At 41.9% G+C, this 25,364-nt stretch overlaps 1 protein-coding gene across 6 annotated transcripts in view; it reads left to right on the top strand.

Annotated features, from left to right (window-relative positions):
• crhr1 (corticotropin releasing hormone receptor 1) overlaps nt 1-25,364 on the top strand; it is a 32,346-nt gene that overhangs the window by 2,564 nt on the left and 4,418 nt on the right. For 4 of the 6 annotated variants that reach the window (XM_071463641.1, XM_071463650.1, XM_071463659.1 and 1 more), the window contains exons 2-12: nt 5,273-5,363; nt 5,444-5,494; nt 7,206-7,325; nt 8,501-8,583; nt 10,840-10,946; nt 12,058-12,178; nt 12,315-12,468; nt 12,545-12,605; nt 12,779-12,851; nt 21,446-21,531; nt 22,049-22,187. In XM_071463641.1, the coding sequence (XP_071319742.1) occupies nt 5,273-5,363; nt 5,444-5,494; nt 7,206-7,325; nt 8,501-8,583; nt 10,840-10,946; nt 12,058-12,178; nt 12,315-12,468; nt 12,545-12,605; nt 12,779-12,851; nt 21,446-21,531; nt 22,049-22,187 (1,086 nt within the window). Of the gene's footprint in view, nt 1-5,272; nt 5,364-5,443; nt 5,495-7,205; nt 7,326-8,500; nt 8,584-9,938; nt 10,071-10,839; nt 10,947-12,057; nt 12,179-12,314; nt 12,469-12,544; nt 12,606-12,778; nt 12,852-21,445; nt 21,532-22,048; nt 22,188-25,364 lie in introns of those variants that run through there. The other 2 variants (XM_071463677.1, XM_071463686.1) reach the window with 2 other exon arrangements.

The raw sequence follows: 25,364 nt of genomic DNA, 5'->3' as shown, positions 1-25,364 counted from the left end.
ACAGACACTGAGACTGAGACTGAGACTGAGACAGACTGACACTGACACTGACACTGAGACAGACACTGACACTGACACTGAGACTGACACTGACACTGACACTGAGATTGATACTGAGACTGAGACTGAGACTGAGACAGAGAATGAGACTGAGACTGAGACTGAGACTGAGACAGACTGACACTGACACTGAGACAGACACTGACACTGACACGGAGACTGAGACTGAGACTGAGACAGACACTGAGAATGAGACAGACTGACGCTGAAGCTGACGCTGAGATTGATACTGACACTGACACAGACACTGACACTGAGACTGACACTGAGACTGACACTGAGACTGACACTGAGACTGACACTGAGACAGACTGACACTGAGACTGACACTGAGACTGAGACTGAGACTGAGACAGACTGACACTGACACTGACACTGACACTGACACTGACACTGCGACTGACACTGAGACAGACTGACACTGACACTGAGATTGACACTGACACTGACACTGACACTGACACTGAGATTGACACTGACACTGAGACAGACTGACACTGAGACAGAGAATGAGACTGAGACAGACACTGAGACTGAGACTGAGACTGAGACTGAGACTGACTGACACTGACACTGAGACAGACACTGACACTGACACTGACACTGAGACAGACTGACACTGAGACTGAGACTGACACTGACACTGACACTGAGATTGATACTGAGACTGAGACTGAGACTGAGACTGAGACAGACACTGACACTGACACTGACGCTGAGACAGACTGACACTGACACTGACGCTGAGATTGACACTGGCACTGACACTGAGACAGACTGACACTGAGACAGAGAATGAGACTGAGACTGAGACAGACTGACACTGACACTGACACTGACACTGAGACACACTGACACTGACACGGAGACTGAGACTGAGACAGACACTGACACTGAGAATGAGACAGACTGACGCTGACGCTGAGATTGATACTGAGACTGACACTGACACTGAGACAGACTGACACTGAGACAGAGAATGAGACTGAGACTGAGACAGACACTGAGACTGAGACTGAGACTGAGACAGACTGAGACTGAGACTGACACTGACACTGACACTGACACTGAGACAGAGACTGAGACTGAGACAGACTGACACTGAGACAGACACTGACACTGAGACTGAGACTGACGCTGAGATTAACACTGACACTGACACTGAGAATGAGACAGACTGACACTGACACTGACACTGAGACAGACTGACACTAACACTGACACTGAGATTGACACTGACACTGACACTGAGACAGACTGACACTGAGACAGAGAATGAGACTGAGACTGAGACTGAGACTGAGACAGACTGACACTGACACTGACACTGAGACAGACTGACACTGACACTGACACTGAGACAGACACTGACACCGAGACTGAGACTGAGACTGAGACTGACGCTGAGATTAACACTGACACAGACACTGACACTGAGACTGAGACTGAGACTGACACTGACACTGAGACTGAGACAGACTGACACTGAGACAGAGAATGAGACTGAGACTGAGACTGAGACAGACTGACACTGACACTGAGACACACTGACATTGACACTGACACTGAGACAGACACTGACACTGACACCGAGACTGAGACTGACGCTGAGATTAACACTGACACTGACACTGAGACTGAGATCGACACTGACGCTGACGCTGAGATTGATACTGAGACTGAGACAGACACTGACACTGACACTGATACTGATACTGAGACTTAGACCGGTCAGTTGTTGGATCGGTTGTTTAGTCAGATGTTGGTCGGTTGTTCTAGTTGCCATGGCGCCGCGGATGGCTGCCTCGGTGTGTTGGTGCGCACTTTTTCACCTTATTTTCTTTATAAATCCAGTTTTCTGCCTTGGGTTCCGGAGCTCTTTCACCAGAGAAGAGCTCATTAACATCAGAGAAACAGCTCCAGTGGATTTTTTTCCTACTTTTCTCGACTCACCTGTGGGATTATTGGACATTTTGGTCAGAGGTCACTGACCGTTACTCTCGCAGTGAAACGCCGGAGGAGAGGAAAACGTGCTGGTGCGCCTGCGCGTCTCCGCCGGCGCGGACTCCGCACACCGCTCCCAGGTATCTTTCTCTCCAAGGTGCGTTCACTGCCCAACAAGCTGGATGAACTTCAGCTACTGGTGCAGAGGAACAGAGACTTTTCTTCATCTTCCGTCCTGTGCTTCACGGAGACGTGGCTGTGTGGATCGATTCCGGACTCTGCGCTGGAGCTGGCCGGCTTCCAGCTCTTCAGAGCGGATCACGACACAGAGCTGTCCGGCAAAACGAAAGGTGGAGGAATCTGCTTTTATTCTAACAGTGGCTGGTGCAGAGACGTGACAGTGATCCTGCAGCACTGTTCTCCTGACCTGGAGACTTTCATCATAAACTGCAGGCCCTTCTACTCCCCCCGTGAGTTCACCTCATTCATCCTGGTCGGTGTTTACATCCCACCACAGGCCACAGCAGATACTGTGTGTGGAGCGGACCAACCCGGACTCCGTAGTTATTGTCCTTGGTGACTTTAACAAAGGTAACCTCAGCCACGAACTGCCCAAATACAGACAGTTTGTTAATTGCCCGACCAGAGAGGGGAACACTCTGGACCACTGTTACCCCACAATCAGTGGAGCTTATCATGCCGTCCCCCGGGCTGCACTGGGCCACTCTGACCATGTCATGGTCCACCTGATTCCCACATACAGGCAGAAACTAAAACTGTGTAAACGTGTTGTTTACAAGAACCTCCAATTGCACCAATCACCAAAACAAATTCCTTGTATGTGGAAACATACTTGGCAATAAAACTGATTCTGATTCTGATTGTTGGTCGGTTGTTGGTCAGTTGTTGGTCGGTTGTTTGGTTGTTGGGGTGGTTGTTGGTCAGTATTTGGTTGGTTGCTGGTCAGTTGTTTGGTTGGTCAGTTGCTGGTCAGTTGTTTGGTTGATTGGTTATTCAGTATTAAACTCCAGAGAGACCAGGATGAGGACTCAAATCAGACGAGTTCAGCAACGTAAACCACTTCATTATGAGAAGTGTACAAGAAGAGGGAAATGTTTTAACATGAGAAACCTGAAGGACTCTTTACAGACAGCTGCTTCCTACAAACCACAGAGCTTTGTTTGGTTTCTCTTTCAAATTTTTTTCATCTCTTAAAACTGTGTTATGTTATTTAAAAGCTTGTTTGTCTCAGATGAATATGTTATATTTGAATTATCTCTGTTGTTGTGAGTTATTAGTCATAATCCCGGTTCAGGGAGGAGCTGCTGCGCTGCCTTCACTGCCCTCTGTTCCTCTGGGAATCCACTGTTCAGAGGAATGTGACTCCAGTTTTTAAGTTGTCCAGAATCTCAGACCTCAGTCCAACAGCCAATCGGGATTTAGTGAACTGAAAGTATCTGTAAAGGAAAGAATATCAGGACTGATCCATATCACAAGGACTGTTGACTGAATTCTCATCTGTTAAACCAGAAACCTGCTAACTCAACAAGCCTGAACCAAGTCGGAATTAAAGGGCTGAGACAGAGTATGGGGACTGATCCAAATTATAAGGACTACCCCTGCCATAGCTCCAAAACGGCCTGGCTGTTCTGAGCAGGAGAAGAAGGAGCAGTTGGTCTGATCTGGATCAACACACCTCAGTCCTCACTCATTTGAATTGTGCAGATATTTGAGAAAGAAATCCAGAAACTCAGTAGTGCATTCTGAGCATGAACATAACTAACTTCATATGAGTGTGTAGCAATCACTATGAATAATAAACAACATATATAATATAATATAATATTGGTATAACTAGTATTACATTTGCTAAGTGTATACTGCATGTATTAGTGCATGAGGTGAACAGAGCAGAGACATCAGATCACTCTGCCTGCATGGCACTACAAAACACACTCTCACACACATCCATGTGTTACCACATTTGTGGGGACGCGTCATTGACATAATACATTTCCCAGCCTCTTACCTGAACCATCACTGGGAAATGAATAACCTTCAAACAACCATTTAAACTGGAGTGTTCAACAGTTTGGTCTCCACAAATATAATAAAAGAAGCCCACATACACATAGTAACACACACACCATGATGCTGTCTCCTCTGTGTGTGTGTTTGATCTACAGACAAAACACTTACTAAATTCAGGTGCGTCTGTAAACGTGTCTCCCCTCAAACATGCTCCTAAATGGTTTGCTCCAGGGTCTGTTAGTGTGTTTGTCCAGCACTTGTGCTGCAGAGTGAGACCTCTCAGTGCTGTGGTCTCAGTCAGTGACATCTCTGACTCCATCTCTGTTGACCATCTGGCCGGTTGGACGAACACCAGCTGCACTCACCTGAGAGAAAGAGTTCTGAGGATGAAATGTGATCATCAACATCCTGTAACCTGAGCCTCAGACTGAGGCTGGTTTCATTTTCTGATTCATCTTTTACGTCTCTGATGTTACACCATCTGTCTGTGTCTGATATTAAATATGAGATATAAAAAAGTCTGGGCAAACAACCTCAAACCCTTCTGCCTACCTGCCTGTCTACCTGTCTGTCTCCAGATCAGTTTCAGCTTTGCTTTACTCTATTGATATAAGATATAAATCTGAACTGCCAAGAAACAGTGAAAACTGTGAAGAGAAAGATACACAAGTTTAAGTCTGAACACATTTATAGCACTAATCTAATCAAAACAGTTTCCCAGTGGGTGTCACTGAAGTCACATGACTGTTTGCATGTGACAATGAAGTCACATGGGTTGAGATGTATGTTTGTCACTCCAGGAGACAGTGTGGTGACACTACCCCTCACTTTTAAAGTTTACAGTAATATCATTTTTTTCAGGCCTCCACCATGTCAGATTGAGCAGTGTTAAAAACCTGCACCTGGACTGTACCACCCTGGGGTGGGGGATTGGGGGGTTTAGTTTGTGTATTTTTCATTTGATTTTAAAGTTAAATGTAGAGTTCATATCTGGTCAGAGGAAAACTGTCTATCTAGTGTTTACCATCGCCACCTGTGCTACCTCAACAACTACTGTCCCGATGCACTTACATGCATCGTCACAAAGCTTTGAGAGGCTCATCATGAGGTACATTAAGACCCTGCTGCCCCCCTCATTGAACAACAGATGAGGGGGCATCACCACCACCCTCCACCTGGCCCTTACAACCTGATGGATGGAGAAGATAATGTCTCTTCCTCTTGTTCTGTTTTACAGGTGGTTTGTGTGTGTGTGCTGCTGATTGGAAGAGTTTCTCTGGCAGAGTTAACCTGTGAAACTTTGATCCTCCTGTCGACCAACCTGACAGGTAACATCCTGTCAATTCTCAAATAATAAATGAACTTGTGAAAAGTGCTAATTTCTGCTCCCTGTCTCTGTCTCTCTCAGCGAGGACACTGGCGTTACTAAACCAGACATTCACCATCGGTAACACCTCAGGTTTGTACAGCTGACTGTAAACCTTTACCTTTAAATCTTGGGTAACCACTAGAAACAAAATCAACTCTGTCCTCAGTAAATAAACAGGCCCCAGTTAGGTTTTTCACCATGACTGTACTCTTTTGACATGGCTCTGTGGTTTACCTGTGCAATATTTGGTTTCAATTGGAAGACCAGATCAAGAATCCCTCTGGGTCCCCATGGAACTTTGAGGATTACCTCAAACAGCTCAAGATTAACTTTGAATTATTTCGACTACCCATAATTACTCGGCATGGCTCTGGACTAACATTGAACTGCTTTTAATCACCAACCTAGTCTATCTTTTGACAGAACAGGTTAATGCTGTGTATTCAGACATTTACATGGAATAACCTTTACTATGCAGGAGTATCCCTGTGTTCCCAAGATTACCCCAAGTAATTAGATGAACCGTTTACAGGACTACCATTATTACATATAAGAACCTTGAAGATCTCAGGAGTACCCTAACTAACAAGACAACTTTACCTCTAAGTACTCAGGATTACTCCTACAATACAAGAGTACCCATAGATACTAAGGCATACCCAGAGTAAACAGGAGTGCCCTGGGTTCCTAGGACTACCTTAATTAGGCAGGAATTATTATAAGTACAGAGGATTTCCTTGATATGGGAAGTACCTAGAAGTACAAAGGAATACATTTATGTTCCCCTAAGTACCCAAGATGAACTTAAACAGCACAGGATGAACCTTAAAGGGGGTATTTGTGAGTTTATCTCTGCTGCTGAACTGAAAGTGCTGGTGATTGTCTCTTGCCAAGAGCTTCAGCCATTGTTGTGCTTGTAGGACAGGAGGTTATGATAAGCCCCCTGAATAGTTACTTCTTCAGGGCACCATGAGTACTACAGTAAGTTGCCATCAGTGAGGAGATGGGCTTGGGGGTAGCTGATCAGCAAGCTTCAGCTGGATCGTAACATGTAGCAACAGCAAAACAAATCTTATAAATAGTTCTTTTAAGTACTCAGGACAACCCTGACTATCCAGGACTACCCTGCTGTGCCCTGGACTTCTACTGATTACTTCATAGTGTGTTGTGTGCTCATAAATGCTTCATAATAAACTCAGTCTAGCAACTTCACTTAAAAAATATTGTTCTTTTTGCGCCTTCCCAGTGAAAAGCTGTCCAGTCCCTTGGTGAAAATAATGCCCAGTGATGCCTCCTTGATTTTATTTAATCATATTCCCAGCAACTGGAGGCATTTTATTGTGAAAACACTGGGGGTAGTGACATAGAGGGGATACCATCCTTCCTGGTGGCTGCAGCAAGGCCTACAACCCCTCATGGCTGCCAGCAAAAAACTACAAAACCCATAGACTGCAGGGCAGCTAGGACAGTGGGTGCTGCCCTGATGAATCAGATGAGCTGATTGTGAGATAGATCAGTGAGATCAGACGTTATGTCACTAAGATAGAGAAACTGAATTTTGTTTTGCATACCTGTTATTTGGTTTCGTGGATCAAGAGAATTAAGTTGACCTGTTTTGAGAAGACTCAATATACTCAATTTAAGTTGAAACAACACCTTACTGTACTCATTTCCTGCACCCACGCCTCAAATCTTGAGATGTCTGTATCTTCTCAAGACCTTCATTTGCCAAAAGCTGTGTTCAGCTAACCAAGTAAAATCCACAAAGGTTCCTTTTATCTGTCTGTCTGTCTGTCTTAAGGTATGTATTGTGACCTGTCTGTGGACGGTATAGGGACCTGTTGGCCTCGTAGTGCAGCAGGAGAGATGATCTCCAGACCCTGTCCTGAACAGTTTAACGGCATCCACTACAACATCACTGGTATGTTATAGTGTTAAGTGATCAGGTGTTGCTCACTGAAAACCATGGGCGCAGGGATTTGGACAGTAAAGACATGTCCCTACCAATATCTGAGTGAACCTGTCCACATTGTGCTTGGAGTGAAATCATATTAGATCTTTCCGAGGCTAGGTCTCCAAGACAACTGGCATTACTCCCTCTTGCTATGATTCCCCAAAAATCACTGTACGCTCTACAGCCACTGTGGCCTTTGAGCCTGTACTACTGTCAAAATCTCATGGTTCCTTTAAAAGCATAACATCAGCTGTATTTGCAGCTCCAGTCTTTGTCAACAGGACACAGTCACACCCATGAAAATGACAGAAACTATTTTTACAACAGCTGTTGTCAAACAAGCTTCAGAGACAATACCCTGCTGCTGCCACCAGAGGGCAGTAAATTACATGATGAATGAAACAGGCATCAGATCCTGTATGGGACAGAAAGCTGTTCTAAGATCAGATAAAAGGAGACAAATCACTTCACTTCAGTATGGTTCTGATTTTAACTTTAACTGGTCAAACACTGTCATGTTCTGATGCCACTGAGTTGAATATTTGAACTTGACTGTGTAAAATTACTTAAGTGAGTCTGTCACTTGAAGACTGTTCTTATCTGCTAAAAGTGAAAGGTTTTTCTGAAATTAAATATATTTACATATTTATAGTCTGGTAAATTGATACATAATAATCTGCATCTTATTAACATTTTTTTATTGAAAGTGAATCCTTTATGATTTTCAGGTCATTTTTGTTATTTCTTAGTTTTTTCTTATCAGAAAGTCAAGTTATTTTTTTTGTAGGCATCAAATCACTCAATGGTCTTTGTGGCCAAATGGCCTTGTCCCTGAAATGATTAAATTTCTTGCCTGGTCAACAGCCTTTCATTATTAGATAATTAATACTGATGATTAGCAGCATGTTACTGTTGTGGTTGGTCAAGGAGCTAGTTTAGTGAGGAGCCAGTTTTAAATGTAAAAAAACAAGGGGAGAACTACAATACTGGTAGGATTACTGGACTGTGATCTCCCACTGTTTCAGTGTTATAGCTGTAAACCTGTTCTTTAATCAGTTTTGTGTGTGTGTGTGTGTGTGTGTTTGTGTGTGTGTGTGTGTGTGTGTGTGTGTGTGCGTGTTTGTGTGTGTGTGTGTGTTCAGACCAGGTGTACAGAGAGTGTCAGTCTAACGGCAGCTGGGCTCCTCGAGGAAACTACAGTCATTGCACTGAGATCATCATCCTGGTGAGACTCATCAACACACTGATCAATACAATCACTGATCAATACACTCTGATCAATAGATTCTTATCATTAAAGTCATGGATCAGCTTGCAGTAGCTAAACCAGACACACTACAGCAGATTCCTTTACCACTAAAACCTGATGAAAAAAGAAACTCACTAAGAGTAACAAACAACAACAACAACATAAAAAAACAATAAGAAAAAATAGAATTACCGCTTTCTGATTGTATCCCTCTGCCACTCAGATCACATCCCTGTTTATCCAGAGTCAGATTAAATATGAGCCATCTGTGTGAAATAATTGCTGTGAAGTCCTTGACCTTTGACCTTTGACCACCAAAGTCTAAACCTTGAGCCCAAGTGAATGTTTGTGTCACATTTGAAAAAGTTCCATCAAGGCGTCACTGAGATATCGTGTCCACAAAAATGAGATGGATGGACTCCAGCTGTGACTGAAGCAGAAGAAGAAACAATAAAATCACTGAGAAATGAGAAGAACACAGACCTCCACCTAACAACATGCTCCAGACTCCAGAGAAAAACATTCACAGACATGAACCAATCAGAGAAAAGCATGAAAATGTCAGCATGAACAACAATGCCCAGAGAGTGAACCATCTGGAGTGTGTGTGTGTGTGTGTGTGTGTGTGTGTGTGTGTGTGTCTGTGTGTCTGTGTGTCCATATGTTGTGTCATGCAACACAGTTACTTTCTCTTTCCCACTGAGAGAATCTGTCGCTAATGTTCCACTCTCTTCTGATTGGATGGCTGAGTTGGCTGCTGGCCAGTCACAGAGCTGTAATTAAAAAGAGAGAACTGTGTGTGTTTGTGTGTGTGTGTGTGTGTGTGTGTGATATTTATAAATGTACCAGGAGGAGTAAACATGAAGTCACATGACTGAGAGGTAGCTCACTGATTGGACAGTTCAAGGATAGAATGAAAACATCCAAAATTATGAGGCTTCACTGTTGTGACACGTGGGAGTCTAAACCATTTTTTCCAATCAGTCTATAATCAATAATCCATAATGACAAAATGAAAACTGCATTTTCTCATTTACAAAAGTCTTAATCCTGGTCTCAGAAGCAGTTTCAGCTTCAGTCTTCTTGAGTCTCTAGAGACTCTGAACCTGTATCTGAACTGTCCTCTTCAGGTCTCTCCGCAGATGGTCTCTAAAGTCTCAGTCTGGACTCTGTCTGGTCCCCTCAGGGACATTCAGAGACTTGTCCTGAAGACTTGTCTTGTCTTGGCTGTTCCGACCAGGCTCCTTGTCCCTGCTGCTGAGGAGCCCCCCAACGCATGCTACAAAGTAGGGATGGTGTTATCCAGGTTATGAGCAGGACCTGGTGTTTGGAGATCCAGAGAATCCTGGTCCTCCTGCTTAGTCTATCATCATGAAGACTTGACTGATGGAGTCCTGCTGAGATCCACGTCCTTCAGCAGGTTCTCCATCTCTGCAGAGGACTGAAGCTCCTCCCTGACCCAGGTCCTTCTTACCTGGTCCCTCATTCAAAAGAGAATTAAAACTAACAGGAGGAGACCTAATGATTCACATCCACATACACATCCATTACAGGATCTCTTCCTGAACAGTTCACAGATTCACAGATCCACCAGAGTCCACTTGGAACCAGGAACTTCACTCCTGTACAGCTGATCTCAGTCTGATTGTTTGGTTCACAGCAGAGTTTGGTTTAATTGAACTAAACAGGTCAGAAAACAGCCTGAATAATAACAAAATAACTAAATTAAATCTAATGTATTACACGTTTATTCCAGCTGCTCAACACCTGCTGCTGAATTGCTGTCACTGTTATTAACTATAATTTATACTGTGTTTATATCAGTAGCTGCATTATCGCTAACTTTAACACTATCGTTGCTGCTGTAACTGATAATTACTATTACTACTATTAGAGCGTCTTTCTCTTCCTCTCTCTCTTGCCCCCCCCCCCCCCCCCCCCCCCCAAGTGCTGCTCTCTGTGGGAATTGTTGGGTCTCTTTCTTTCCAATACTTTATAGGGAAGGTCTTGACCTCCAATTGGAAAGTGCCTTGAGAGAACTTCTGTTGTGATTTGGCGCTATAGAAATAAAACTTGATTTGAGCTGTTAAACACAAACTGTAGATAGTGGTTCTGATCCACATTTGTTTTAATAACTTAAAACTACCGTTCAACCAGCACATGTTGACGGTCTTACCTGTGTGTTTCCTGTGTGTTTCCTGTTTCTTATCTGTGTCTTACTTGTGTGTTCAGAGGAAGAGTAAAGTCCATTATCAGGTTGCTGTGATAATCAACTACCTGGGTCATTGTATCTCTCTGGGAGCGCTCCTGCTAGCCTTCACCCTCTTCATGAGACTAAGGTAACACACTTGTCTGCTTGTCACCTGTCTAAACACATTTACTTCCTGTTACAGATTGAGTCTCAACAAGTTTCTAGAGTTTCTACAACGAACCAAACTTAAGATCTTTTAGTGTAAATGATATAAACATCCTCTTCTTGTTGTAATGAACAACGGTGTTAGAGGTGTTAGGAGAGGAGGTGCTCTCAGAGAGGGATGGCCATGCTCTGAGAGCAGTTCAGGTCTTTATCAGCTGATTCTGACTCTGGTTCCAGTGCATGTGTGTGTGTGTGTGTGTGTGTGTCCTGGCTGATGTCCAGTCATTGTTGGATTTGAGATCAAAGGAACTGTGGTGGATTAGAAACACAGATCAAACAAAGCTTCAATCCAACAGATTATTTTCTGTTTTTGTTCCTTGTCTCATCTCCTGGATTTTAAATGAGTCTCTTACATCTGTTTCCTTGTTGTTAAATTATAACATCTGTTAAATTATTACATATGTTACATTATTACATCTGTAAAATATTTACATATATCACATTATAACATCTGTTACATTATTACATATGTTACACTATTACATATATATTATTATTATATATGTTAAATGATTACATCTGTTACATTATTACATCTGTTAAATTATTACATATGTTACATTATTACATCTGTTAAATGATTACATCTGTTAAATGATTACATATGTTACATTATTACATCTGTTACATTATGACATATGTTACATTATTACATCTGTTAAATGTTTACATCTGTTAAATTATTACATATGTTACATTATGACATGTTACACTATTACATATATATTATTATTATATATGTTAAATGATTACATCTGTTAAATGATTACATATGTTACATTATGACATATGTTACATTATTACATCTGTTAAATTATTACATCTGTTACATTATTGAATATGTTAAATGATGAATGAAAGGTGAAATGTCTTCAAAAACCTAAAGCAAGTGCGGTTGCCTTTGTAAAGCTCTAAGAGATTACCATGACCTGGATGACTGAGAATCTACACAGACAGGTGTACACAAAGTGCGTTACTGTGCCTCAGTGCGTGTTGCTGTCTGTGTCTCTCTCTGTGTGTTACTGTGTTAACAGGAGTATTCGCTGTCTGAGGAACATCATCCACTGGAATTTGATCTCAGCGTTCATCCTGAGGAACGCTACCTGGTTCATCGTTCAGTTAACCATGAACCCAACTGTTACTGAGAGCAACCAGGTAACACACACACACACACACACACACACACACACTCTGACTGTCACTCACAATGGTCACCGTGGAGACAAGGGGAGGGGATGATCTGCACAGATGATGATAATCCCCCCCCCACCCCCCCCCCCCCCCACCGCAGGTGTGGTGCAGGTTGGTGACAGCAGCCTATAATTATTTCCACGTGACAAACTTCTTCTGGATGTTTGGTGAAGGTTGCTATCTCCACACGGCTGTCGTCCTCACCTACTCCACTGATAAACTCAGGAAGTGGATGTTCATCTGCATCGGCTGGGGTCAGTGTACCTCTCTGCCAGTACACCTGTCTGTCCCCCTGTCAGCTGATTTGCTCACTTGTCTGTCTTGTTACAGGTATTCCTTTTCCTATCATAGTGGCCTGGGCTTTTGGGAAACTTTACTATGACAATGAGAAGTAAGTCACATGATCAGGTTACAGGTGTGTGATGAAGACAATCATATGATCTTGTGTTACAGCAGCCAAATAGAAAAATTATAATATTATAATATATATTTGTATTTCTTTTTTTTTGAGGAGGTGAAAGAAGAGCAGAGAGGAGCTGACTGGTGGTTGTGTTTGATTGACAGGTGCTGGTTTGGAAAGAGGGCAGGAGTTTATACAGACTACATCTACCAGGGCCCCATGATACTGGTCCTGCTGGTAAGAACACATCCAGTCCACCTTAAACCCCTGGTTTTCCTACAGTACAAACACTTTGTCCCTTTTTTTCTTAAATATTTTAATTAATTAACTAAATATTCTTCCAAAGAGAGCTGTTCAACGTCTGAACATCAGAGCAGAACAAAAGTTTACTTTTCCACAGATTGAGCTGCTAGCCTAGCCTGGCCTAGCATACAGAGCCTCTCCAAACACATAAATTAAAGTCAATGGCTGTGCTGTGATTCTAGCTATATTTGTAACAATCATTACGTTAATAATAGTTATTACAACAAAAAGGGTGAAATGTTTCACTGTTAAGTTCTTGTTAATGTGTGACTTTTAACAGCAAACAGCAAAAACAAGCATGACTCTAAAAATACTGTGAATGTCTATTTCAAGATTTTTTTCCCCCAAAGAACAAAAATAAAAACTTTCCCTTTTACACATGTATCTGACCCATACCCACAGTTCTTAATGTCCCATCCTTTATCCTTGAGCGAGACACCTCAGTCACTTTAAATAATCCAATTCCAAAAAAACAACCCAAATCTCTGCGATGGTCTTAGTGATCCAACACAGTAATCCACAACCAAAGCATCAAAAAAGAAAATGTTGCTGTGTCTTCCCAATAAAAAAAAAAATTCCCATAAGACCAAGAGAAGCCATCTCATGATAGACCCATCCCCGAGGATTTCCTTCTATTGCTTAGTCCCAATTTCCAAAGCAAACCTATTTTGTAATGCACCGTCCTGGTCTTTTTAAAACCTCTCAATAACCCTGGGGTCAGGTGACTGCTATGACCTATGACCTCTGTATGGCTACACACGCACACACAGAATGGCATTTTACAGGGATGACACTTAATGATAAACCTGTTTTACTAATCTGGCCTATAAGTGACTCTGTTTACATCAGGGGTTGGTGCGACATGATCACTGCAATAATTATTACAGCTGTCAAGTGATTCAAAAACGATTATCTAATTAATGCTTTATGATTGATTAGTCCAAATTAATTGCTCAATATTTGACCTGAGAAGCAAGTTGAACAGTGGCTCACATAATACATTTACAAATTATTTCATTTGATTCAGAGTTGATGCTGTTGTTGTCCTTTACAAATGTGCCATGTTTTAAGTTTTCGGTTGAGTCAGAAAACGAAGGTTCTGGAGGAACGTGGTGTTCCTCTGTGTGAGCTTCTTCTGTCAGACAGAGGACATCACCTGATTCCTCGTCACACAGTTGGTTCTGTAGTGGATCAGGACTTCATTTCTTTTAAAAGTAAATCAAGAGTTGTTTCATTGTCACCAAAGGGCCAAACGAGAGCAAGAGTACTTAGTGACCAGACACAGGTAGATGACATTACACAGACTTGTCGACATCGGCGTTAATTTCTTTCAGTTTGTTTTTCACACATTATTTTTCTATAATTATTTAATCAAAATTAACATTATGAATCTTAGTGAACAAAAATGTGGAGATCTACATGGAATATTATAACATCTGTTACCATGATCATGCAGATGACACACAGCTCTACATCACTGTGTCACCAGGTGAATACAGTCACTTACATTCACTGAATAAGTGCATTGAACAAATCAGTGAGTGAATGTGGGAGAATTTTTTACAACACCAAAAACTGAAATTATTGTTTCTGGCGCAAAGAAGAAAAATGAAAAGTCAAAGGTCACCTTGAATGCACAACACTAAAACCTACAAATCGGGGTGGCCCGATGGCGGAGTGGTTAGGGCGCATACCACATGAGGGGATGCTCTCAGCAGGCGAGCGCCAGTTCGACTCCCGACCGGCCCGACTCCCGACCGGCCCGACTCTTTCCTGCGTGTCATTCCCCCTCTCTCTCTCTCTGCCCCTTTCCTGTCACTCTCTACTGTCCTGTCAATAAAGGCAAAAAATGCCCAAAAAAATATCTTAAAAAAAAAACAAACTACAAATCAGAAATCTTGGTGTAGTTATGGACTCTGAGCTAAACTTCAGCAGCCACATAAACATAATAACATAGTCTACTGCTACCTTAAAACATGGCAGGATTTAGGATTAGGGTTAGGGTTATTTCTGTCTAAACAGGAAACAGAAAAACTTGTGTTTATTTTGGGCAGCTGGACTGTTGTAACAGACAGTGGAGCTCATCCCCCCTGAATTTCTACTCTGACTTCCTGCTTGTCAGAGGACAGATTTGAAAATCCTCTACTGGTCAATAAAGATCTCGATGGTCTCTGGTCTAAACTTATCTGTGATCTACTTGGATGATATAAAGCGTTCAGACCCTCAGGGGATCTGAACTTGGTGTTCCCAGAACCAGAACCAAAGTGAAGCAGCTTTTAGTTTCTCTGCCCCTCACCTGTGGAACAAGTTTCCTGAACACCTGAGATCAGCTCAAACTTTAAATCAAGATTTAGAACATCACTGTTTACTGCCACTAACCAATAAATTACGCATGTAACATTTAATCATCAACTATTTACATGCTCTGGCTTTTGTTACTGTTTTTATTGTCTTTTAAATGCAATGTTAATGTCTGATGTTAATGTCTAATGTTAATGTATTTTGAATTACCTTGTGTCTGAATGATGCTATTTAAACAAACTTGCCTTAAATACTTCCAGTCAACTGTGATAAGAACACATCCTGTCCATCTTAAATACAGTCAGTCTACCTTAAATCGTGTCACTGAAGACACAAACTCATAAACAGGCAAGTTGTTACTTTCAAAGTTGCTCGTCCTTTCCACTTGTAATAAATTCAGTTTGTGTTAGTGGCACTTAAATATGAACATCCCTTTATTCCTCCAAGGCAGGAGGTGCTGCAGCAGGAGTCTGCAGCAGGAGGTGCTCGACATAAGAGGAGTTTAAAGTCCTCTAAATTATTATTACCAGGTTCTGCCTGCAGCTGTTCTCTGGTTCTACTTTTTTGATTAAAGTCTTTTTATTATTATTTTCCATTTTTCCAACTACATAGAACAATACAAACAATACAAAACTACATAAACAAACATAACACAAGCCCTTCCCACCCCATCCCCAAAACACCAAACCAAAACACCAGACCAATGTTGGAATACATATACATACAGCCAGAAAAGAAATAAAGAAAAATAAAAAAAAATAAAAATATGAATGCATTTAAAGTAACAAATATTCCATAGGTTCCACAAACAAATTCACAGGGTCACATATTTACTGTACACAGTTACATTACTTATTCAGCAAAGTTGGCAGCAGCCACATTCTCAACAAAGGATATGAATGGTTGCCAGGTCGAATAAAATTTCCCAACAGATCCTCGAATGGTATATTGAATTTTTTTCTAAATGGATGTAACGCATAACCTCTCTGATCCAATGTCCATATGCTGGAGGATGAGAATCCTTCCATTTAGAGAGAATAAGCCTTCTGGCCAGCAAAGAACAGAATCCAATCATGTTTATATTGCACTTACTGAGAGAGACCCCCACTGGGGCCACCCCAAATAGCGAAATTAGAGGGGATGGATGTATTGTTTTCCCACATATTTTAGAGAAGGCCTCAAAAATAGATTGCCAAAATCTATACAACCCTGGACATGTCCAGAACATATGCAACAGTGTGGCTGGAACTTGTTTACATCAGTCACAAGTTGGGTCCAAATCTGGTTTGAATTTAGATAATCTGTCCTTGGACCAGTGAAGACGGTGTACGATCTTGAACTGAACCACAGCATGTCTTAGGCACACAGACGAGGAGTAAATTCTCTGAATAATTTTTTGCCAAACTGGCTCTGAAATAGGTTCCTCTAAGTCTGTTTCCCATTTAAGTTTAAGAGACTCCAGACTGGTCACTTGATGCGAATTGAGCAATGTATAAATTTTACTAATAATTTGTTTGGTAACCGTAGAACATTTAAAGATAGAGTCTAAAAGTGACTTGGGAGGGCATAAGGGAAAACAGTCTGAGTTAGAAATAACAAAACATCTGACTTGAAGATACCTGAAAAAGTCTGACCTAGGAATACCAAATCTCTGTGATATCTGTTCAAAGGAGGCAAACTTATCTTCTATGTAAAGGTCGTATAGTGACTTTATTCTGACTTGTGGCCAGGAGTCAAAGGCATCATCGATTACTGATGGGATGAACATGTGGTTTTTTGCCACTGGAGCAGCAAGCGACAACCCTGTAATGTTGAGGGATTGTATAAACTGGTTCCAGATCTTCAGTGTATGGATAACAGTCGGGTTGGATGTAAAATAAGAAATGGGCTTTTTATAAGGTAGTTCAGAGCACAGCAAGGCTGCAGGCGAGGTATGTCCAATTGAGGTCTTCTCCAGTACCAACCAGCTGAGGTTATCAGCATCACTCCTCATCCAATACATCAATGTTCTAATATTAGCAGCCCAGTAGTAATGTCTAAAGTTTGGGGGTGACATGCCTCCCATTGTACGGGGCAGTTGTAAAATGTTTTTACCTATCCTTGGTTGCTTCTTATTCCATACAAAGGCTGATATCTGACTATCCAAATTGAAGAAAAATGATTTTGTTAAAAACATGGGGAGATTTTGAAATAAATAGAGAAATTTAGGGAGCACACTCATTTTGATTGAATTTATCCTTCCTCCTAAGGAAAGAGGTAGGGCATCCCAGCGATCTAAATCCTGTTTGAGGCTTGATAGCAAAGGTTGATAATTAGCCTTGTAAAGATCCTTGTAATTGCGTGTTACCCATATACCCAAGTATCTAAATTTTTTAGGGCTAATCTTGAAGGGACTTGGCCCGATATCTGTCCCATCTGTAGACATAATAGGCATCAGCTCACTTTTCTGGAGGTTGACTTTATAGCCAGATATACTTCCAAATTTCGCAAAGTAAGATCAGTAATTCTGGAATGCTAGAGAGAGGATCAGAGATAAAGAGCAACATGTCATCTGCATATAGCGATACTTTATGCTCTGAACCTGCCCGCTGAATCCCCTTGATTGTGGAGCTCTGTCTTAAAGCGATTGCCAGCGGCTCGATTACAATCGCAAATAGGAGTGATGACAGAGGGCACCCCTGTTTTGTACCTCGTTGCAACTCAAAATATTTGGATATATTATTATTAGTGTGAACTGCAGTCATTGGAAGCATATATAGGATTTTGATCCAAGAAATGAATGAATGAATTAAATGCTTCCAAGGTCTTAAAAAGAAACTCCCATTCCACGCGGTCAAATGCTTTTTCAGCGTCAAGCGAAAGTATCAACCCATTGCTACCATGGTTAGGTGGAGATGGACCGTACAGGATATTAAACAGGCGCCTCATGTTAAAAAAGGAATAACGGTCCTTTATAAAGCCCGTCTGATCAGGGGAGACAATGGATGGAACCACTTTCTCAAGGCGGCGAGCTAATATTTTTGCTTGGATTTTTGCATCTGTGTGCAGGAGGGAGACAGGGCGATATGAGCCGCAATTAAGAGGGTTTTTATCCTTTTTAAGCAACAATGAGATAACTGCTTCGCGCATGGAGGGAGGTAAAGATCCTGAGAGGAGGGATTCATCAAATACTTTTAGTAATAAAGGGGAGAGCTGAGTCTCAAACTTTTTATAAAATTCTGTTGGAAAGCCGCCTGGCCCTGGGGACTTGCCACTCTGCATGTCTCTAATTGCTGAGATTGCCTCCATGACTGAAAGATCCCTCTCCAAGTCAGCAACTAAATCAGAATTTACAAACGGCATATTCAGGGATTTAAAGAAGTCTCCAACTTCAGATGGGTCAGTGGTTGAATCAGAGGTGTACAATAACCGATAGAACTTACTAAAACAGGAGTTAATTTCTTTGTTATCAGTCAGTTTTACACCATCATCATATAATCATGATCATCATATATTGCTGGAATAGTTTGGTTGGCATATTTTTGGCGCAGCTGATGTGCAAGCACTCGCCCAGCCTTTTCCCCGTGCTCATAGTGGCCATGCCTTGCTTTGGAAATAAGATATTCAGCCTGTCGAGTAGACAGGTTGTCAAACTCTGTTTGTAGTATCATACGGATTTTAATCAGATTTGCTGAGGGGGAATGGCTATATGTCTTGTCCAATTCTAGTATTTCGTTGGTTAACTGTTTAAGGCGTTCATTGTTCAATGCGTGAATACGTTTTGTGAACTGGGGAGAAGAAAGAGTAGGCCCTTGACGTGGGGTTACGGAAACGCCACACATAAGCTACTCCGTAAGACTCAAGAAATAAATTGATAGATTGAGCAGATTTGGTCAGGGGTGTTCTCCCGAGAGTACTCCGGTCAAGAGATGAGAGTACACAGTTTATATCGCCTCCAATTATAAGACTATGTGTTGACATGTTTGGTAGTAGAGAAAAAAAATGATTAAAAAACATAGGATTGTCCCAATTTGGCGCATAAATACAGGCGAGTATGACTGGAAGCGTGTATAATTCCCCAACCACAATAACATATCGTCCAGCTGAGTCAGTCTGAACATTAGACACTGTAAATTGCACATAGTAACTGATCATAATAGCCACCCCTCTTGCCTTGGCCTGAAAGTTGCATTGAAAACATACTGAGATGCAGATTGTCGACTGAACGTATATGGGTCTCCTGTAAAAATGCAATGTCTGTATTAAGCCGTTTTAAATGTGTAATTATTTTTTTAAGTTTAACCGGGTGATTCAGGGATTTGACATTCCAGCTCACACATTTAACTGGGTGACCACCATACCTCCTGATATTACTCATACTGACCATACTATGTACATCTCAGACTCCGTTCTGAATATGCAACCCATGGATACTGAAACAAAATAAAAGAAAATAGCTCCAATGCAAAAGTCTGGCAAAGTAAACCCAACAAATAAATAGATCCAGCATATGTACCCACCCCATCACCTACATGAACATGGTGATTACAGTGCCTCCCAAAAGAAAATCCACACATTTAGTGCTTGTTATGGGGGAATATAGCCCTGATTATCCAGGCCTCTGACTAGCCTCAAAAAAAAAAAAAAAAAAAAAAAAAAAAAAAAAAATATATATATATATATATATATATATATATTCACACACACGCACACACACATATACATATATATATATATATATATATACACACACAAACATATATACATACTTAAATTACATTCCAGGCGTGCCATAGACGCACAACTATAGGCAGCCCTCAAATGAGTGACCCGTAATGTTAACATAACAGTACCAGCCTACAAAGACATAATAACTAATCAACAGTCCGGGATATATACACTATTAAAGCGTCATCTCCTCAGAAAGAGTTCCTAATGTAAACAAAATCAACCCGGACATTATATGAGCTTGAAGAGTTCAGTCTTACGGTTAGTTTCCATTATCCATGGCTGGGATGATATTCGTTTTCACGTAGGCCATTGCTTTTTCAGGGTCGGTAAACTGCTTGTCTTCTCCCCCGTTTGTGATTCGGAGCCGAGCTGGAAACAATAAACCAAACCGGACACCTTGTTGGTCGTGCAGGAGCTTCCTCACCTCCGTGAACGCAGCCCAGCCTTTGGCCACCCTTGCAGTGTAGTCAGGGAAGATGGTGATCGGACCTCCGTTGAAGCGAAGCGGGCCCCGAGTGCATGCCCGGCGTAGCACCTCTGCACATTCATGGTAATAATGTAGTTTGGCGATGATAACCCGGGGCTTGCCGCCTGGATTTGCCGGTCCCAGGCTCCGATGTGAGCGGTCGATCCGCGGCTCCTTTTCAAGCTGCAGTACCTTGGCTAGCAGCTTAGCGACCGAGGCGGTAGAGCTCGAGGCGGGCGTTTCGGGAACACCAAGGATCCTTACATTACACCTCCTCATTCGCCCCTCCATGTTCTCACATTGCTCCTTCAGCCCTATTAATTCTGCTTTTAGATCTCTCACTGTATTTTGCAGAGTGACCACCTCATCCGACCAAGTGGACAGGCCGTCCTCCACTTCCTTAACATTGGCCTTCACGTGTTCGACGTCCGTGTGGAGCACTGCGGTGCTGTTTATAATTTCGGTTTTCACCGCTCGAAGCTCACTCTTGAGAAAGTCGAAGTCTTCCGTAAGAGCATTTTTCAGCTCCGACTCTAACACCGCTGAAATACCCCCTTTCAGCGAGAGAAGGATTTCAGACTCCAGAGCTGAAGTGTCCATGTGGCCAGAGTCCGGTGGGGATGATGACGATCCACCTGGGCGCTCGGAGCCACCTTGATCCGAGGTATTGGGCCTCGTATTAGAGGGTCCAGTAAATTTATATTTCCCTAGATTCGACGCCATCTGTGCACTTCAACGGATTGACTTAAGTTTAAAATTAAGTACTGAAACTATTCACGGATCAAAATAGTGGAATGTTCAGAAAAAAAAACTAAATTAAAACAGGCTAGGCGGGAGCCCACGCTAAACGCACCCTACTCCATTGCCATCCAGCCACGCCCCCTCTCTCTGGTTCTACTTTAATGATCTTTTCAGCTCAATCCCAGATACAGCGGTGGAACCTGATTGGTCCTGCTGTGTTCATCATGATCAACTGGGTATAAAACTAAGACATGAGAACAGACGAGGACTCAACACAAACAACAACAAACTCTTTGTGAACCCTCCTCAGATCAACTTTGTCTTCCTGTTCAACATTGTTCGGATCCTGATGACCAAACTGAGGGCGTCGACCACTTCAGAGACCATGCAGTACAGGTACGAACCCCAGCACAGGAAACAAACAGGTGAACTCTTCACAATGACCCAGAGAAGCTCAGTGGAAACCTCCAGCTGTGTGATGTTGTGTACTGTGTGTTGAAGCTAAAGGCTTAGTTGTATAAAGTATATATGATGAAAGTATAAGACCCCTGTGACCTCATGACCTGCGCACAAGGACAGTTTTTATTTATTAAGACAAAGAACCAAGGGAGAGAAATCCTTTTCTTAAAATACCTCAAATAAGAGCTGAGTATTGAACGAAGAGCAAAGCTTTACTCATAATGATTGAAAAAGTTCAACAAGTCATGAGTCAAAAAATATTATTTATAATTTTAATATTAGATGAATTAGACTGTGAGAAAATAAATGTCTAAGAATGAGGATCAATCTCTCATGCTGTTTGTATATTATTAAAGATTTTTACACTGTTATTGACCCCTTACATTTTCTCATATGTATTTTTCATAAAAAATGGTGTTTTACAAAAATGTATTTGTACTTGTACCAACTGCAGGAAGGCAGTGAAGGCGACTCTGGTGCTGCTGCCTCTCTTAGGAATCACCTACATGCTGTTCTTTGTGAATCCAGGAGGAGAAGACGAAGTCGCTCAGATTGTCTTCATCTACTTCAACTCCATCCTTGAGTCCTTCCAGGTTCATCTCATATCACAGCAAACATTTAAGCAGCATGTTGACCTTTAACCTTTAGAGTCACTGGGACCACATGACTGTTCCAGATACCATAAATTATTATTATTTATTAGCAGTGTTAGCTGTCTGTAAGTTCCTGTTAACTCCTGGTAGCTTTATTAGCAGCCTGTTAGCTCTGTTTACTAGCTTGTAAACTCTGTTAGCTCTGTTAGCTCTGTTAGCAGCCTGTAAGCTATTAGATAGATAGATAGATAGATAGATAGATAGATAGATAGACTTTTTATGTCATTCAGACTATACACCATACAGTGCACATCAGAACAAGATTCCATTGCCATGGCTCACAATAATGCAACAAGTACAATACATTAAAAACAAATAAAACTGAGGAAATCAAATAAATAAATATGTATATATACAAAATATAAACATTTATTAATAAATATATTGCACCTTTTCATGAGTATGAAGTATTTCACATTTTCATAAGGAAAAAACAACAAACAACAAACATATTGCACTGCAGTGATTTTGTACATATGTACACAAGTATATGGAGCAGTCTGGGGTACAGTCCAGTGTGAATGTGTGTGTGTGTGTGTGTGTGTGTGTGTCAGTAGATGGGGGAATTACTGAGTTACAACCTGATAGCGAGGGGGAAGAAGCTGTTGCAGAATCTGGCTGTTCTGCTTTGAATGCTTCTGAACTTCTTTCCAGAGGCCAGCAGTGAGAACAGTCCATGGTGAGGATGGGTAGGATCTCTGATGATGTTGTGAACTCTGGTCAGGCAGCGTTTATGTGCAATGTCCTGGATGGGAGGAGGCAAAGTCTGGATGATCTTCTCTGCTGTCCTCACCACTCTCTGCAGGGACTTCTAGTCTGCGGTGTTGCAGGCACCCAACCAAACAGAGATGCAGCTGGTCAGTATGCTCTCTATAGCGCCTTTGTAGAAAGTAGTGAGGATGGAAGGGAGGAGGTGTGCTCTGCTCATCCGGTGCAGAAAGTGTAGGCGCTGCTGAGCTCTTTTCCTAGTGCTTCAGTGTGAAGAGACCAGAACAGAGTGTCTGTAATCTGCACCCCCAGGAACTTGGTGCTGCTAACTACCTGCACTGCAGTGTTGTTGATGAGGAGTGGTGTGTGATTGTGCTGGCTCCTCCTTAAGTCAATGACGATCTCCTTCGTTTTTTCATCATTCAGGGCCAGGTTGTTTTCGTTGCACCAGTCCACCAGTTGGTTCACCTCCTCCCTGTAGGCCAGGTCATTATCGTCCCGGATGAGGCCCACTACTGTTGTGGCATCCGCATATGTTACCCTTCAAAGAATGGCACTGCGACCGATCCTTTGTGTAGCACATTTAATTTTATTCCTGTAGAAACAGTTACAACCACATTACTGTCAGTTTTTAGCGTCTGTGTTGCTCTGAGTAACTCATGCTATCTGACACCTCACTCTGCTAGTGACTGGCATATTACATAACACATCTTAAATCGTGAACAAATAGAAAACATTCAAATTATAGTCATGTAATCATGTGAGGAACACATTTTTAACCAAAAGTATTTATCTTCAATGACCTTCTTTTAAGCTTCTATTTATTCTCAGATTAGCTGTTTCACCTTTTTATCCTTTTTAAGTTATAACTGTTTTGAAATCATCAGTATGTTTTATTATCTTTGACTTTTTCAATGTTCATTAAAAATAATAATGAACTTTAATATTGGTCAGAACTGCAGAACTCACTCCTCTCCATTCAAAGTCACATTCAAAGTCACTAAGTCACACAATCACAGACTAAGGCTTTTACACAGGCTGTATTACTTCCATATTTCATTCTGGTTATGATTCCCGAGCATTTTACCTGTAGAAACAGTTACAACCACATTACTGTCAGTCTTTAGCGTCTGTATTGCTCTAGGTCAGTGTTTTTCAACCTTTTTTGGGCCACGGCACACTTTTTACATAAAAAAAATTCCCTGGTACACCACCAACCAAAAAAGTTACAAAATTACATATTGAAGCCTTAAAAACGCATATACAATGACAATTTCATCTCTTAATTTGTTTATACTAACTCAGTGTGAAATCTGGGCCTGTTTGGAAGAACACAAAGTTGATATCCAGGGAGGAACTGAAGAAAGGTGCACACACAAGTTCTTCCTTAACAGTTCTCAGTCTCTTTCTGTTTTTAGTTTTTATAGTAGTCACGGTTGAAATGCATAGATATGTTGTGGAAAATGGGAGCTGTTGAAATAGCTATGTTGGTCAGAATGGGGAATTCCTTGGCAGCAGTCAACCAAAAACTGTCCAAAGGCAGATCAGCAAAACTTAGCTTTGGACCTCGGTCTTGTCTCAGTTCAGCTAGTTCCTCCTGCTCCTTCAAAGTCATGTCCTTTCCAAGACCTGCAGCTGAGCTGTAAGGGTCCCTAACTCAGTCAAGGCATTCCGTGAAGGTCGAGGGGAAATAAAATGACAACTTCTCCTCAAGAGTTTTCAGATGTTTACCTATTATCTCACAAAGTGCAGCAATATTGACAACTTCTTGGCATTTCTGGGTGAGGGGGAACATGTCAAGGCTGGCACGTTCCAGATGTTGTTTCCAGATGTGCACCTTTGCATGGAATCCATTAATTTTGTCAGTGCTTGTGAGCAGGTTTTTATTATGGCCTTGCATTCGTGTGTTCAGTTCATTCAGGTGCTGAAATATGTCTGCCATATATGCCAGCTTTGCACACCACTCATCACTTGCAAGCAACTTTGCGTCATCACACCTCTCATCAGTCAAAAACACTTTCAGTTAATCCTGCAGCTCATAGACATGGGCCAGAACTTTGCTGCGCGATAACCATCAGATTTCCGTATAGAGCAATAAGGTGGTGTGCTCCACTCCCATTTCCTCACATAACGCTGCAAACAGAGGTCATGTCTTTACAAAGTTCACCATGCGCATGACATCAGGGGCTAGGTCTGCTGGTAAAGTCTTAGCAACAAATGCCTCGCAGTGCAAAAAGCAGTGGGTAACAATGACATGTGGCTATCTGTCTTTCACTCTGCTTATGAAGCCCTTGGTGTGCCCGACCATGGCTGCTGCTCCATCAGTGCAGTTTTCCCACTTAAGTCCTCCTTGTTCGAGCTATTCTGATGTGACCCGAAAAATGTCCTCTCCTGTTGTTTTTTCTAGCA

This window comes from Trachinotus anak, unplaced genomic scaffold, assembly GCF_046630095.1.
Source record: "Trachinotus anak isolate AG129_WGS33_773 ecotype Australia unplaced genomic scaffold, CSIRO_AGI_Tana_v1 ptg000003l, whole genome shotgun sequence".
Classification (NCBI taxonomy): domain Eukaryota; kingdom Metazoa; phylum Chordata; class Actinopteri; order Carangiformes; family Carangidae; genus Trachinotus; species Trachinotus anak.
Note: the sequence above shows the minus strand (reverse complement) of the source record. Positions and strands in the feature narration are given on the sequence as shown.